The 16,466-nt window shown below is 47.3% G+C and overlaps 2 protein-coding genes across 2 annotated transcripts; one reads left to right on the top strand and one right to left on the bottom strand.

Moving 5' to 3' along the window:
• Nucleotides 1-14: 14 nt before the first annotated feature.
• EJ05DRAFT_506315 (nuclear pore complex subunit) lies at nt 15-5,153 on the bottom strand (the record flags this gene model as incomplete). Its single annotated transcript, XM_033747804.1, has 4 exons — nt 15-65; nt 120-544; nt 603-4,913; nt 4,970-5,153. The coding sequence occupies 4 exons, from the start codon at nt 5,151-5,153 to the stop codon at nt 15-17; spliced, it is 4,971 nt and encodes a 1,656-aa protein (XP_033605061.1).
• Nucleotides 5,154-5,762: 609 nt separating this feature from the next.
• EJ05DRAFT_506314 (uncharacterized protein) lies at nt 5,763-15,428 on the top strand. The gene is made up of 7 exons (XM_033747803.1): nt 5,763-6,011; nt 6,070-7,531; nt 7,584-7,924; nt 7,971-12,579; nt 12,629-13,019; nt 13,069-14,142; nt 14,197-15,428. Exons 1-7 carry the CDS (start codon nt 5,981-5,983, stop codon nt 15,190-15,192), a joined length of 8,904 nt encoding a protein of 2,967 aa, XP_033605060.1. The 5' UTR covers nt 5,763-5,980; the 3' UTR covers nt 15,193-15,428.
• Nucleotides 15,429-16,466: the final 1,038 nt, after the last annotated feature.

Genomic DNA, 16,466 nt, shown 5'->3' with positions numbered 1-16,466 from the left:
AACGGATTTTGCGATCATGAGTAATACCCAATCGGGCTTTTCTGTGTCGATTCCTTTTCTTCATGCTATACACATATCAGTGAGAACTTGTTACGAAACCTAAAGTCTGTAGTACTCACCTCTAAGAAGCCTGTGGCAGTGATGAGCAGGGTGAAATTATCCACCAGATCATCTAGATCAATGTTTCTGTCGAGTCGAACGCCGCCCACTCCTGCATTGCGCTTGAAAACACTGACCATTGTATTTCGATTCTCTTTCAAGAACTCTCGACCTTGCGCTATTGTGCCTCGATTCTGAGGACCACGACTCAGGACAACCGCGTTGATCACGCGCAAAACTTCGAGTAATAGATCGAAGTACTTTGCCAAAGCGTGAGGATTGTCAATCTCAAGCCCAATGTCAGGATCGGCGGCGAATATGCCAGATTCTCGAACCGCACAAAACAAGCCGCTGTTTAGTACGTGCGCTGCACCAGTGGAAGTTTGAGCAATGCGGAGCAGTAGAGAAAGGATTGCGGAGTAGGAGGATATAAGGAGAGGGATGTCTCAGAAGATGTCAGAATCAGATGTGGAGGTACACATTGGACAGGGGCAACCACTCACCAGGAGCAGCCGCAGCATGCAAGTCAGTAGGCATCGTCTTTATGGAATCGACGCAAAGTGAGATAAAGTTGAAGCGCACGAGTCTTTCAAGAATGTGTTTTGAGCGTTCTTGAATCGATAGGTGAACCAACGACTCCAGAAACATAAGTGCAGACACTCGGCAGGTACCTTGACCAGCATATGCGTCCTCGCAGATGACCTCCAGATAGTAGTCGCCTGCAGCTTCAATGGCCTGAATGATATATCTACGCAACTGCTTATGCTTGCGTGATGCGTTGAGTTGATACCGGTAACATATCTGATAGCACGTCTCGCGCAAGAGGGGCTCGGCAACTGCAGTATAAATACCGCTTAGAGCGGTCTTGAATAATTGGAACATACGATCGTTCGCGTATCCTCCACTTGTAATATCCTCGAACGTGGGCGAGGTGAAATTGACATGTTGAAGAAGGGTCTTCGACAAGCGGAGAAGTTCTACAGCAACATTTGTATCGTCCTGGTAAGCATTATCGATCTTGGGAGTGATAAGTTGTAGAATCTGGAGTATAAAATTAGTCCGTCCTGCGTCATCAAAATCGCCATTCTCGAGTATGATGGTAATGGCTTGGACCCAAGCCCGGAGTAAATCTTTCTGGGAAAAGGCCACGCTCTTTTGTTGGTTCATGCCATGAAGGAGACTGAGAATCATCTGGCCCTGTTCTTCAAGGGCTTGCTCTTCCTCAAGAGACTGCAATCTGCCTTCACGTTTCAAAGTGTTACGTCGCAAAGTAATTAGCTGCGCAGCGCTGGCCAGATTATAATAATCGTTTCCGGGCTCCCTACAAACTTCAAAGTTTAAGCCTTCCATTGACATCAATTGCATCTCTGGAATTTGTGGTCTGTTGGCCACTACTTCCATGAAGTCGTAAAGGTCCAGTATGCTTGAATTTCGAATTGACTCGCCGTTCAATAAGATAGTTGTTCCCATGATAGCAGATTGAACTTTGCCCTTGGACGATGTTATGTTTTCTTGAGAGACCCATCGAAGTTCTCGGCCCATATAATCGTAGAGTGTTGATCGCATTGTTAAGTAACTTTGAAATGCTAGCGCTGAGTCTGACATATAAAAGGTCTCGTCATCAACAGACGCACCCTCCCACTGAGTGTCTGGAGTAATGATATGCTGGCGTAGAAGTATGTCGTATAGAAAATTATTGGCTCGTAATTCCGACATCGTGATGGAGGACGATAACGGTGATCTCCATAGTCGTTGGAGAACTTCAAAGCAGCTACGCTTTAGGCCCGTGAGCCACGAAAGGAACGAGTCTTGCTCCTCATCGGGATAGTAGGTGGCGATTTGAACGATCGCATGGAAGAGGGAGTCACCTCGAGCAAACAGCCCCTCGTCTGAGATAATGAGCTGGTTCTCAGAAGTAGAAAACCCCAGTAGCAAATGGGCTAGACATGGTCGACTTGGTGATACGCGAAGACAGCCGTTGAGAAAATTAAGTATTGTGGTCTTGATGATGTATCCACTTGATTCTGGACCTGCCATAACTTCACGCTCGTCAACTTGCATTTCAGACACCAAAGCCCTTGCTATTCGCTCAGCATCATGATCTTTCTCGACGACTCCAATCATCTTACTACGACCTGATCGGTTGGAAACCCCGTCCGAAGGGCCATTCAGCTTTCTTGATGCCGAGAGTCTTTCAAGCAGCCTCAGTGAAGCTATGGTCAGGTCTTGATGGCCCGTTCCACAATAGAGACCCAAATCTACAATTAAGGTAAGATTGGTGTACACAGCATCTTCGAATGATGCTATAGCCGCATTCGCTACCGGGACTTTACGATTCGTCGAATTTAGCTTGATCAACGGTCGGACGAGGTCCAAGTACGTTGACTGAAGGCTCATGATCTGATTCATGACTTCAATACTAGACAGGAGAGAGAGAACGAGAGGAGAATCTGGGAGGGCGTCATTGACTTCGTGAATATCCTGATGTGCAGTTTCGAAAAGAGTTTGGATGACTTTGTCGTTGAACATCCACTCCATGACGCGCGCGAAAGGATGGAGTTGCATGTATGTTGAAAGCGATGAGGACTGCATTGCAGTATCAACATCAACACTAGCCTGGGCAACATTCGCTAACACTATAAGATCTTCGTTGAAAGACCCTAAGCAAGTCGAGATGAAGTTGAGACAGTTCCATCTCATGACTCGCCTCTGGAGTGGTTCTAAACCATCTTGTTTTTCGGCGAAGATGCGGCCCATCACGAAGTCGATGTAGTTATCTATCCCTGGCATACGATGGCTTGATCCAAGATTCTCGGGAAATGGCAGACTATCTCTCAAGCCGCTATCATCCGACGGTGGGGCAATCAACGCACGTAACAGCTCCACGAACGCGTTTGATTCTTCATAGCCACTCGCTATAGTATGCCAGACATACTCCTGAGGAGTCTTTAGCTGAGGTCCTGGCTTCCCGTGCGTATTGAGGCCTGTATGGAGCCAGGTATCCAGGTAGGTCCATATGTGAAACGCGATGGCTGTGGTCTTGTGGCTAAGGAAGGAAGATAGTGCACTAAACGTACTTGCTCGGAGACGGCTCTCAAGGTGTGATTGACAAAGCGTAAGAAGCATTGGCACAATATTGGCCGTTTGCAGAACCCAGTCGCGTGCGACACTGCTCTGGGAGCACAAGTGAGCTAGAAGACGTAGATAACTCTCTAGCATCATTGCACTTTCCGGTTCAACGATCTGATCCGTGGCACTGAGTGGTGCAGTCTGTGTCACTCCCTGTATACCTGCGTTCTTATCTCCAACGCTCGAGGAATAGAATTGTAGCTCTGTGAATATTTGAGAATAACTTAGCGAAGTGCTTCGCCGCGATCGTATGGTCATTTGAGGAGCCTCTTCTTGAAGGAAGCGGTGGGCAGCCTCGGCACAATCTTCTCCGACTGAGATAGCACGGAGCATTTCGCAGAAGGCAGCAACTCTGGGGGTCGTCTGGCGTTTCGCAGCCCATTGCAGGAATCCGTATAAGTTGCCTTCGGGTTCATTCCAGAACGCAACGGCGGCATCTGACGATCCGTCGTATGCGAAACAAATGATGATAAGGAATCGCTCGAGATGTAACTCGTACTCCACGTGATCCCTTTGGAAACGCGATTGAAGCTGCCGCCTTTGCTCATCCTCTTCAACTTTCAATTTGCGTAAAGTGTCTGGCATGTGGCTGATGAATGCATCCACAAAGCCTTGAAGTTGTTCCATCACTAGAACTTGGAAATCTTCAGTAAATGGGACTGTGTCAGACGGTAATGTAGCAGCGTCCTTGAGAAGTAGGGAGACAAGACCCGCGCGAGCAGGGTCATACCATCTATCTGGTCTCAAGCCTTGACAGATTGACAGCATGAAATGCAATGCACCGTCTTTGATGGAATCCATGAAGACCTTGGAGCGTTCGTCTGCCTCTGCAGACAGGTCTACGCCCTGCAAGGGCGACTCAGTGGAGGCCTCTACATACCGCCCACTGTACTCAGCTAGCCAGTATGCTATGACAGTTGCTTGGAAGCTCCGTACCCCCCATCCAGCAGATTCTGTGGTCGAAACGATTGACTTATGAAGGGTCCTTGCCTCCCTCAGTGAAATATTCTTTGCTTCTGTGGGACCCAAAGAGCTGATCAGGAGCGTGAGTATAGGAACATAATGGATGAGGATCGCATCATGCTTGTCTAGTCTCTTCGCGGCTTCCTGAGTGACAGAAAAGCCATCAATTCCCGGGCTAGTTTCTTTGGTCATGTAGCAACATATACCAGCAAGAGATTCGTGTTGGCGTGTTAGGCTGGCCTTTTCCAGCTTAATGAGCTCTTCTATTTCTGCTGATGGGCTTCGTTCCATCATGGACAATTTGATGTAGCGATCGTGAAGATCTTGTAGGCGTTTCTCAATTTCCCCCATGGCTGCGAGACATTTCTTCCAAAATAGCACTCCATTTCCGGCATTGCCTGTCCTGGTGTTATATATCTCTCGCTTCACAATCTCTAGATTCTGAGTGACATCATCGTGTAGTTCATCATCCTCCTGGCCTTCCTGAGATATCTTTATAACCAACCGAAGGCATTCCAGGAGAAAGTGTCGCCTCTGCTGATAGCGTATGAGTGCCCCAAAGAATGGCGGTCGATCGAGTTCATTCGACTCCTTACTTGCAGTGTGAAGTAGTTGCGCGGATTCTAATTCGTCGAGATCTAAGGTGTTCGCAAGTTGAATGGACTGTTCGCGGAAATCGTCGTTTACTGAGTATTCCCCATCGTCAAATACGATGGACGAGTCTGAGTAGAAAAGCTTGATCAGCTGAGGGTCTCCTTTGAGGGCGCAATTTCTCCACCTTGCACGACTTTCTGGCGACTGCCGTCGTCTCTTCGTTTCTGGTCTAAAAGATTCCTGAAATCATCCACGCGCGCCTCTAGCTGCAGCCATAGTCTGTCCAAGACAGGAAGTCGTGATTCTGATAGTGCTTGCAGATCGCGATGCAAGTCTTGTAAAGACTCCAAGCTGCTTGCATCTGCCATGAGAAGAAAGAACGCCGTTGGGCATGTATAGAGCTTGTGTCGCAAACCACGCGTTCCTCGAAGCTTTGTCGAAGCCAGAAGTGAAGCTATGAATTGAGTCTAGTCTACCTTAGGAAAGGCGCTCCGCTGCTCTAACTACTAAAGTGGACCAACAGTTGACGAGGGTTTCTCAAGCGTCCAGTGTATTATGTATAATAAAGTGATAGATTACTATACCACATAGTCTAAGCAGCCTTACTAAGTAATATGAAATAAGCTTAAAGTATATATATGGTTATAGTCTACGATGTTAAAATTAAACATATATATAAAGTATTATTATAAAGTCTATCTATAAGGTTAAATTAGTTAAAATCAGTTAAGGTTGTTAAAAATAGTTAAAGACACGTATAATAGGTATTATATTAAGCCTGTACGATTAAAATTAATTAAATATATATCTATAATAGATAATTAGCTATTTAGAAGAAGAGATAGATAAAAGAGAAGTAGAAGGATGCCGGAGATTACTTCGGCTAAACTATTACGTATATGATTACTCAGTAAATCTTTGTTTAGTACATAAAGTACACTGGACGCATGAGAATTCCTCCCAACAACACCCTTGCACGCCCGGGCCTGAACTTGAACGCGATTTTCCGTACATGATCATACGGCTCCACGTAGCGCGAGACTACAAATAATTGGAGAGTGACGTAGACGTTTTAAGTTTGAAGAGCTTGGCAAGACTATCTGGAGTGCAAACGCTCAACCAAACTCTTACCGGACGACATACGAAAGACGCTTGAGCCGTCTCGTTTTCAGACCATGGTTAGCATGTTACAAGTATGAGTGACTTAAATCTTGCAGATGTTGTCGGTAAGGCACCATAAGAGAACAATATTTTCGGGAATAGTTGTTGACAAGTCCTGCAAAGATCGTCTCGATTCTTCTACGCAAACAGAACGCAAAGAAGCCCTGAGAGACCTTAAACAAATCTTCCAGCACAATCGTCACAAATCGAAAAGGAACACGATCACAGACAAATCCTTCTACGCGTTATATGAGGCTATATTCAGGGTCAATTCTCTGGAGCGCTCGCAATATGCCAGAGCTAACTCAAAGACCCCAAAGACTGCTAGCGCGAATCGTCTTGAGCAAGGCGCCGACGCGCTTCGTCAGTCAGTCGAATTTGGAGTACATAGACTTCAAAGAAGAACCGTCAAGGCTATTCTGGAACATATCGTTCAAACGCTGCCTATGTCAAGTGGAGGCTATTGTGAGCCTTTACTAATACCTTATTCAAAATGCTTGCGAAGTGTCCTGGAGTTCCAACCTCACGCTGAGCATTTATCATCGACAGATTGGTGTGAAGCAGTCGATTTCTGCATCACTCTAATAGTTACTGCTGAAGAGCATGACTCAATGGACAGTCTGCGCATACCACAGTCTGGATCACGACGACGGGATGCTTCGACGGACAGTTCGTCCCGATCTGGTACTAAGGAGCCTCTAGAAACCCCTCGTCATGGCGGAGTATCTCCATCGGTTGCTCAAGAGCTGGTGGTCTGTTTGCGCCAGCTTGTCACTGTCCCAAACGCGCCCATCTTTCAGAAGGCGCAGGTCTCTCTGAATTCACTCACTAGATTTCTGCGATCGGCTAGGAACGTCGGTCTGGCGCACCAGGATGCATTTGCCGCTATCAATTCAATACTTACAGCAATACACCTGCATCACAATGATATATCGCAAAGAACAATCGCTCAGCTTCTACCGGTCATGAGAGACCTCTGGCAAACACGAATAGCGTCCTCTTTGAAGGAAGAAATTTTAGCGACAATTATCATTTGTCAGGAACAGATTGCAGTCATGCTACAGCTAGAACATAATCACTACAATGAGGAGGTGAGACAGGAGGTTGAAGCTCTATTAGATTGCTTACACGCCGAATACTTGAAGCGACTCCCGCGCGATCAGTTGCAGGTCGAAGACCTACGACTTGAAGTCGGCGAGGTTTCATGCGAATATAGCATCCTCTCGACCCCAGCGTTTTCTTTAAAGAGCGAATCTCGCCACGAACAACAATGGGCCATCTTGAGTATCATGGGTACTTTGACATTGATGCTAAGTCACGATCACTCCGCAATTGAACTGGATAGTCAGGACATTGACGACCGCCCGCGAAAGCGAAGACGCTATACAAGTCGCATCACTGCGCTGTTAGATGACCTCAGTCGGCCTGGTTCAGATAGAGTCGCATCGTTACAAATACTGACTTTCATGCTGTATCGTACGCCATGCTCCGCGGGCCTACTTAGTCAGATCCTTGACAGACTTATCGGTTGTGCCTCAGATAAAGCCGGTTCCGTCTCTGCATGGAGCCTTCTTTGCGTTGCATCGTAGGTTTTGAGCACCATGACTGTGGATATGTGCTTTATTGACGCTGCACAGAGCGGCTCATTCGAACAATTCTATCGACACATCACTTTCCAGTTCATGGATGAATCTGTGGGAACAGGCAGCGCGCAATGCTGTTATTCCGTCCTCTTGCCGACCTGCCTGCCTCGCTATGCAAGTGCTCTTACAGCTCGGTATCGTATCGTATTCTGCCATAGCATCAACTAATGAAACCATGTTCGCGTCTATCGACCTGAGCGGTCCTGCTTTCATAGCTGACTCAACGCTCAACTTCTTCATATCAATGATAGACTACGCATCCGCCACGAATCCCAGTCGATGTGACTCTATCACAGACAAAGTTGTTCAGTGGATATTCAGCAAATTCTCTATTGGTAAGTCGAAAAATACGTCGACCTCCATCTCGGCTGACACAAATAGCTTTCTCAAGCGAAAGATCCTACGCAAATCACGGGAATCAGTCGTTCAGTGCGGCTGACGTATTAGGCGCTCTCTACTACTGTTTAGGTATCACGTACCCGACCACGGATGCTTCTGTTTTTGCATCTGGCCCCATTGCACAAGCCTGTTCACACATTAGCCTACACCATGAGAAGGCTGTCTATCTCCTACTTCTCGACGACACGCATTTCTTTTGCAAACCAAGACGACGAAATAAGCATATGCGAAACTCGAGTGAGACGATCACGCAAGCTGCTGTTGGTCTAGAATCTCGCATCATCGATTCGTGTATAGCACAGACTGAGGACGCTTACCAGCAGCTGGAAGTCTGGTGGAAAGAACGCCCTCAGAACATATCTCAGATAATGATTAAGGGACTTACGACTCTCGCTATGGTGGTATCCGCCATCGCGCACAATAGACATTCAATCAACAATTACAAAGCCGCATCCTTAAACAAACAGACAGCCCGACTAGTCAAGACTCTTGTGGAAGTTGTATTATCTCCAGAATCCGAATCTGCGAGGCTCGATACGCTCATTGATGCTATGCGTCCGAGTTTGCTGCCGATGACTGAATATGTCCATGTGGGCGGGAATGCTTTCAATCACAGCGGCATCACACTCTTGGCTATGCATATCACTAGAGGTCTAAACAGCCGCGAAAGCATCCACGGGTTGTCTCTTCCGAACAGCCACCAGGAGGATATTATGGATCTTGATGATGAGTTTGATTCGCAACCAACGCCCGACATTGATCATACACAGCTCACTGAGCCCCCAAGGAAGGAGTCTGTTGTACAGTCCGACCCATCCGCGGCGAGAGCATCAGTCTTACTGTATCTCAGATTCGTCACTGCTACATTTGAAGCTATAGACGCCGAACAGCGAATAAATAGTGTGCCAACTACCTTCATTGATCATCTAGTATCACTTACCGCCAAAGAGATGCATTATTGCCGAAGCTTTTTGGAACAGCTCCTCAATGCGAGAATGATTGTAAAATCCGCGGACCTGGATAACTGGTTGACGCACCTCGGAGAGACTATTCTAGGACCGTACATCTATAATCGTAGTGAAGTTGGTCTTTGTCTATGTATCGACGTTCTAACGACTTACATGGAAGTCTGGGCTAAGACAGATGCCGGAGATCTGCACGATTCTGCTTCGGAGATGTACGAGTGGCTATTGAGAACACTCCTCGAAACCGACTGCGCATCGCCGATGACTCAAATCGGCATGAGTAACTTGTTGTTGGCTGCTCATGCCGAGAGTGAGAGCTTCGCTGAGTCCTCCGATCTGCCATCGCCACGCACAGCATTGCTTACCCTCCTCCGATCTGGCTCCATAGGAGTCAAGTACCACGTCTCTACTCTTCTACCGGAAATGTTCCAACGATACGTACTCGCCATGCATGATGGATTTCTCAACGATATTACCGACGTCCTGCCTTCATCATCTGATTGGTTAGAAGGTTTGGCACTGCGACTTATTGTCTTTACAAAACTTGGCTCCCTGTGGCCAACAATTTTAAGAAGGTGTGTATGGTACATCTTCGAAGCTGCTGGTAACGTCGAGCTTTGTTTGGAGCATGCGACAGTATGCATAGAGGATGTGGCTCGTTCGCTCAATCTGTCAAGTGCACAAGAGCTCTTCGCATTATTTTCGCGGCAATTGTTCTATACCTGGACGGACCTCGCGGAGCCCGATACGGCGAAGCTGTATCGTGATATTCCGTACTCCATCTTCAAATACAAGTCGCTTGCACAGTTGTTAGTAGAGACGAGAGATGAGGCTTTTGCGCAGGCTCTCATGCGGGGCTCAAGGGAAGACATGGAGACCGTAGCAAGTCAAGTCGGCATCTGCGAAGACAGATTGACGGAAATGGCCATCTGCAAGGTGGTTGCATACACAATATCTCGGGACACAGACGATTATGTGCAAAAGCAAGGTACCGGGCATGGCAGCGGGCCAGACTCGTCAATTACCAGTCAGGAAAAGGCTGTGAGCACCAAGTTTGGGACCTCCAAGTACAATGATCTTCTTAGATCGCATTTCCCTCGTATCCTTGGCTTGCTTCTTCTGCACACAGACTTGACAGACAAAGTCCATATTGCCCCTGCTAAGAGTGATGTGTTCGCCAACGCATGCAAAGTTGCTGAAAATATTATGTCATACGGTCGTTCCGATCATAAGTTACCCCCAGATCAACAACCATCATTTGGGTCTTTTACCGCATTTCACCGTATTGATCGGCTCTGTCGCCGCGCTGCCTACAAGTCCGAATCAATATGGACTTCTGACGTCGTTGTATTTGTGATGAGAATGTTGCTGTTACAACTACGGCCGGAATTAGGCTCCCTTCATGCTTGCTCGGTCATTCGAAAAATTAGGGTACTGGTGGCTCTTGCAGGAGATGTCGCTCTTAAAGGTTACCCACTCCACATGAGCCTCCATGCATTGCGCCCTTATCTTACGGACTTTCAATGTTCTGACGATGCCTTGGGCATCGTACAGTATCTCTTTGCAAATAGTCAGCGGAGTCTCCAACTCGACCTATCATTCGTATCAGGAATTGGTCTATCTATACTACTCTCTTTGCGCAGATTCCTCGAAATTTCTCAAGATAGCACAACTCAAGAATCACAATATATATCAACAATGTCCAAGGCCACACTATTCCATGTTTGGCTTTCAGCATACTTATCAGACCTTGCGAAACAATCATCCAGTCACAACAACAAAAACAACAACAAAAACAACAACAAAAACAACAACAAAAACAACAACAACAACACCCTGAATCGGCCGCAGCTCTCTCACGAAGCATTTGGCAACATGATGACGGCAGCCGCAGGAGTTCAAGCGAACGGAAACTCTCGCCAAGGGACTCCTGAAAGTACACTGTTACTTGAAATTCTCAAGGATGACATGAGCAACGATCGACTTCTTAGTCGGCCATCTCAAGAGCTTGTGTTTAGTATTCTTTGTAAAGATTTCAAGTACGCTTCCTCACCGTCTGACGATATCCTGGGATCAGATCAAGAAGCTACTCGGTATGCCCACGCCGTATGGCGTTCCTGTCAGCATCGACATATTCCCCAGTCATATCTGCTATGGGCTTCGCGAGCTCTCGGTCGAGCGTTCTCAGCACGGGGCGAAGTCGGATTTAATATGCGGTACCGAGGACTGGCTGATTCTGATGTTCAGTCACAAAATAGAGATACTAAAAGCCCTTCCTCGCACTCGAATATCATGCGACTACTAAACGATTACCTCTTCAGCGGAACACGTCCTGAAGCTGGCATGGTAGAACAGACCCTGCGATCGGTCCTGTCTCAGCTGAAAGGTGATGAACGAGACGTCAACATCCAGGCATCACTGTCCCGAAATATCATTGAGTCGCTAACTTGGGACAAGACATCAAATCTAGAAGACTTTCATAGTGTCCCAGCGTTTGATCTCACCGAGTCTGCATGCTCCAGCAAGAAGTCTTACGAGCAATGGATTCGGGAACTGGTGGTGAGTCTGACTCAGGTAGGCTCCGAGGACATCGTTCTTGGTGAACTAGCTCACGTAGCCTTCGGGATACCAGGTCTCGCGCAAAAGATTTTTCCATCCGTACTTCACATAGTACTTCTTCAACAATACGATCGTCAGAAAATAGTGAAAGAGATCCTCTCCTGTGCATTTAATGACTGGTTCGAACAAGAAGACCACCATTACCTGCCCCAGATCAGGAGTATCGTCACTGCTATTGTTTATCTTAGAGGACAACCTGTTCCCAACGAGAAGTCGTGCGCAGATCGCGATCGTTGGCTCGACATCGATTTCTTGCGTGCATCCAGGGCTGCAGCGAGGTGCCACCTCTACCGAATCTCGCTCCTTTTCCTTGAGACATATGCTTCTCCACCCATTCGCATATCTCGTCGCTTCTCTATTGTATCCACCAGTGTTCCCGTCGATTTGCAAATAATCGTTTACAAGAACTTGGACGAGCCCGATTCGTACTATGGGATTGAGCAAGAACCGGACATCCTCTCAATACTGAACCGCCTTGATTACGAAGGTAATGGGATGAAGGGACTTCTTTTCAGGGGCGCTAGACTTGATAGTCAAATGCGCCGACTAAACAAGACCTCTTTCGAGGACTCCAGAGGGGTCATGACCTCACTCTCAACACTCAATCTAAACACTATAACGCAAGCACTTCTATCCAGTTCTGGCTTTCAAGGCGCAGGAATTGGTAGCATTGAGAGCACCCTAAATACGGCCAGAAAACTTGAGCAATGGGATATTAGAGCGCCTGAGTCCCTCGAAACCGAGGCAGCCACAATATACAGGGTATTCCAGGCAATTAGTACATCGAACACCGCGACTGATGCAAGATCCCACATTGATGGCGGCCTTATGCGAACAGTACGAAGTCTTTTATCGCAGGGTGATCACGTTGTCAACAAAGAGTCCTTCTTCCGTGTCTTTGCTGTCTTGTCTGAGACTGATGATATTATGAGCCTCTGTCACGAAGGCTCAATGGACGATAGATGGGCCAGCTTGGATAGTCGTGCCTCGTGGATGGAACGTGGAAGGTAAATCGAGCTAGAACACCCTCGAACTCCAACGGACTAATACATTTAGGGTTGAAGATTTCCGTCCCATTCTTTCATCACGAGAGACATTACTCGGCGTTCTATGTCGCAATGCACGGCTCCGGGAAAGCATAAAAGCGCCACCGGATCTAGTCTATCAACTACAAGCCTCGAATCTATTAACAAATTCCAGGATATCTCGCAAACATGGTGCTCTTCAAGATGCGCTTGCCTGTGCTACCTACCTCTCTGATATCGCGGAGGATGCAAAGGAGTTTGGCATCCATTTAGAAGGACCTGCATTGTTTGAAACCGCTCGAATTCTCTGGGACCAAGGAGAAACGACTCCAGCTATCCTAATTTTGCAAAAGTTGAATGGCTCTAAGACACTTCAACAGCAGCTCCCCGAGGGCACATTGAGTCAGATACTGTTGGAGCTGGTACGTATCGTCACAAGTCATTAACATGTAAAAATTGCTAACTAGCCAGGGACGTTATCTCGCCGGAGCAAGAGTGGCAAGCGCGCAAGAGATTGCTGGGTCGTACCTAAGGCCGGCCATCAAAGAATTAAAAGCAAATACGAAAGGACGACAAGCCGGTGAAGCGTTCCATACATATGCATCGTTCTGTGATGCTCAATTGAACAGTAATGAGCTGAGCGATGAACTGGCGCGTGTTCAGGCGCGAAAGGAACAGAAAGGACGAGAGATTGATGAGTTCAAGGACGTCTTGAGGTCACTGAAAGCCAAGGAGCAGAAACCAGAGCGTGACAAACTCAGAAGAGACATTATGAGGATGCAAAAATGGTACGATATCGATGATCAAGAATACGGTAGACTACGAGCCAGCAAGGAGACTTTCGTGAGTGAGAGCTTGAAAAATTACCTACTGTCTTTACGCGCCTGCGACGACTATGATAATGATGTCTTGCGCGTATTCGCTCTATGGCTTGACTTTCCGGATGCACCACAGGTCATTGAGGTCATGAAGAGCTATCTCGCGAAAGCGCCACCCGGAAAATTCGCAATACTGATGAATCAACTGTCATCGAGGCTGCAGGTGGAGAAAACTCCATTCCAAGAGGAGTTGTCCGATCTTGTATTTCAGATCTGTCTTCACCATCCTTATCATGCGATGTACCAGATATACGCTAGTTGCGCATCTCTTGGAGTTGATGCGGCAAGCAAATCTCGGCACGCGTCTGCAAAAGAAGTAGCACATATGCTCGAGAGGTCCAAGCCGCCTAGCTCGCGGATATGGAAGGCAATTCACAGAGCCAATGAATGTTACCATCAGTTCGCGATGGTCACAAAAGATGAAATCAGAAAGCTCAATAAGGAACCGACGTTAGGAGATCTCCAATCAGGGAGACGCTTACAGACTATAGTGACGAGCTTAGAGATTCCGCCTGCGACATTAGCAATCGATGTCCGACTAGATCAAAATTACACCGACCTCCCTATCATTACGAGTTGGCGATCGAAGATCTCCATTGCTGGAGGAATTAGCGCTCCAAAGATCGCCACAGCCGTGGCTTCGAATGGAGAGCATTTCAAACAATTGGTATGCTTCCGTTGCGAACACGCGGTCGTCAACATGATACTAACCATCGCGTAGTTCAAGTCCGGCTCTGATGATCTTCGCCAAGACGCGATTATGGAGCAAGTATTTGAGCAGGCCAGCAAACTTCTCAAAAACCACACGTCAACTCGTTTACGCAGCCTTCATATCAGGAGCTATAAAGTCGTGCCTCTCAGTTCTAAGAGTGGTGTGATTGAGTTTGTAAGGGACACCATTCCGTTAGCAGATGCCGTTCTCCCTGCGCATCGCAAATACAATCCTCGGGACTGGAAATCTGACGACTGTCGCAAAAAGGTATCAGAGGCATCAAGTCATTCTGAGGAGCACAGAATCAAAGTTTATCGCGAAGTGTGTGACAATTTCCACCCAATAATGAGATACTTCTTTCTAGAGCGCTTCGTAAACCCTGACGACTGGTTCGAGAAGCGCCTCGCATACACCCGCACCACAGCAGCCATCTCAATTCTTGGACATGTTCTTGGACTTGGCGATCGTCATTGTCAGAATATTCTACTTGACCAAAATAGCGGTGAAGTTGTTCACATTGATCTAGGCGTTGCATTCGAAGCTGGCCGTATTCTTCCCGTTCCAGAAGTTGTGCCCTTCCGCCTAACACGAGATCTCGTCGACGCAATGGGATTTACTAAAACAGAAGGTGTGTTCCGTCGCTGCTGCGAGTTCACTCTCGAAGCCCTTCGGGAGGAACGCGAGAGCATTATGACTCTCCTCAATGTTCTCCGCTACGATCCCTTGGTTAGCTGGACCGTATCACAGAATCGCGCTCGGCGCATGCAAGAGCATACAGAGCAGCAGGATGCTCCTGGCGGTGGTATCACTGGTGATGATCTGCTCAAGCAGAATTCAAAGAAGCATGAGAATGATTCGGGAGAGGCTGGAAGAGCTTTGGCAGTTGTGGAGCAGAAGTTGAGTAAGAATCAGTCGGTATCGACTGTGGTGAGTGGACTGATACAGCAAGCCACGGATGAGCGTAATCTTGCCGTGCTCTTTTGTGGTTGGTCTGCGTGGTGTTGATATATAGACATGTGGTAATGGAGCATACAATGTACGTGATCATGTCGACCGCTTTTCCCTAAATGGATTTCATTAAAGTCATAAGATTAAGTGTTCGATGAAATCTTCCACAGTCTGCGGGGATGGTATATCCACTTATGTCCTCCTCACCATACAAGGAGTGGCGTGCTATCTTTGATTGAGCAGTGTGTATTTCTCGTCCCTACAAATATATTCTGAAAGGCCAGAGATCCGGCATCTCCGCACTTCGGTACGCATTATAAGTATAGCTAATAAGAGGGATCTTCGTAGACCAACTCAAATCTTCAATTATGTAGAGACATCCTTTCGATACCTAATATCTCGAAAACCGTCACTATCGCATGACAGGATCTGTTTAACTAGAGTGTTCGAAATCGAGGGTTTCTACATGATCCTATGTAGTATTCCTCCTCCTAGTTAGATGAACATCAATGTAGTCAAAACACATATACTAGATATCCTGACAGTATACATCATAGATAGCATCTTAGAGCAATCAGAATTCACATCTTCGCTCCGTGTGAAGCATAAATCGAAGTCCTAACACGAAAACTAGCCAAACTATACAACCAGTATCGAGTAAAAGAACAATCACGACGTTACCTGAACTTAGATCATATATTTTCATTCATCGGATAGTTCTAAACCAGCTACCATGGTAACGTCATCTCCACGCAGTTCACACACCTCCCATGCATACACCTATGAATCTGACATCTTGTCACTTCCTCCATAATTCCCGGGAGCTGAGGTGGCACAAACCACGCACACTTGCAACAACGCCATCCAGTTGTGCTCTTGGTAGGCAGATACGCTGGGTGTTCTGGGACCGGCGCTTGCTGCTCGATGGGCTTCGAAAGATCCGTCGCAGGGTCTGCAGAAGGAGGCTCCTGTTCAATGATAGCGGTAATATGGATGTCGGGCAGAGGGTTACCGGAGAGGTCGACCGGACGCGGAAGGGAAATGCCGGGGGAGGGCACCGCGGGCGCGCCGGAGAGGAGAAGACGGTTGGGCGGTGGGGGAGAGAAGATTGTGCCGCTAGGGCGCCGGGTAATAGTTCTGTTTTCAACAGGGACTTTCGACTTGATATTAGCTTGCGTGCATATGGTTGCGTCGGGCTGAATTTAAGATCTTTTCGATGCTGGACTGACCAGGAGCGCTGTTACAGAGGGCGATTTTGGTAGATAGGAGCGTTTCCGGTGACAAAACTGCGTGCTTGCGAATTTTTACTAGGAATAATATCGTTAATCTAG

The sequence above is a fragment of the Pseudovirgaria hyperparasitica genome, assembly GCF_010093815.1.
Source record: "Pseudovirgaria hyperparasitica strain CBS 121739 unplaced genomic scaffold EJ05scaffold_1, whole genome shotgun sequence".
Taxonomy (NCBI): domain Eukaryota; kingdom Fungi; phylum Ascomycota; class Dothideomycetes; order Acrospermales; family Acrospermaceae; genus Pseudovirgaria; species Pseudovirgaria hyperparasitica.
This window is presented reverse-complemented; position numbering and strand designations above follow the sequence as displayed.

Coding starts and splice junctions, on each gene's coding strand:
- EJ05DRAFT_506314 (XM_033747803.1), top strand. CDS start 5,981: ATGAGTGACTTAAATCTTGCAGATGTTGTCG. Junction 6,012..6,069: donor AAATCTTGCAGATGTTGTCG/GTAAGGCACCAT, acceptor AGTCCTGCAAAG/ATCGTCTCGATTCTTCTACG. Junction 7,532..7,583: donor AGCCTTCTTTGCGTTGCATC/GTAGGTTTTGAG, acceptor GACGCTGCACAG/AGCGGCTCATTCGAACAATT.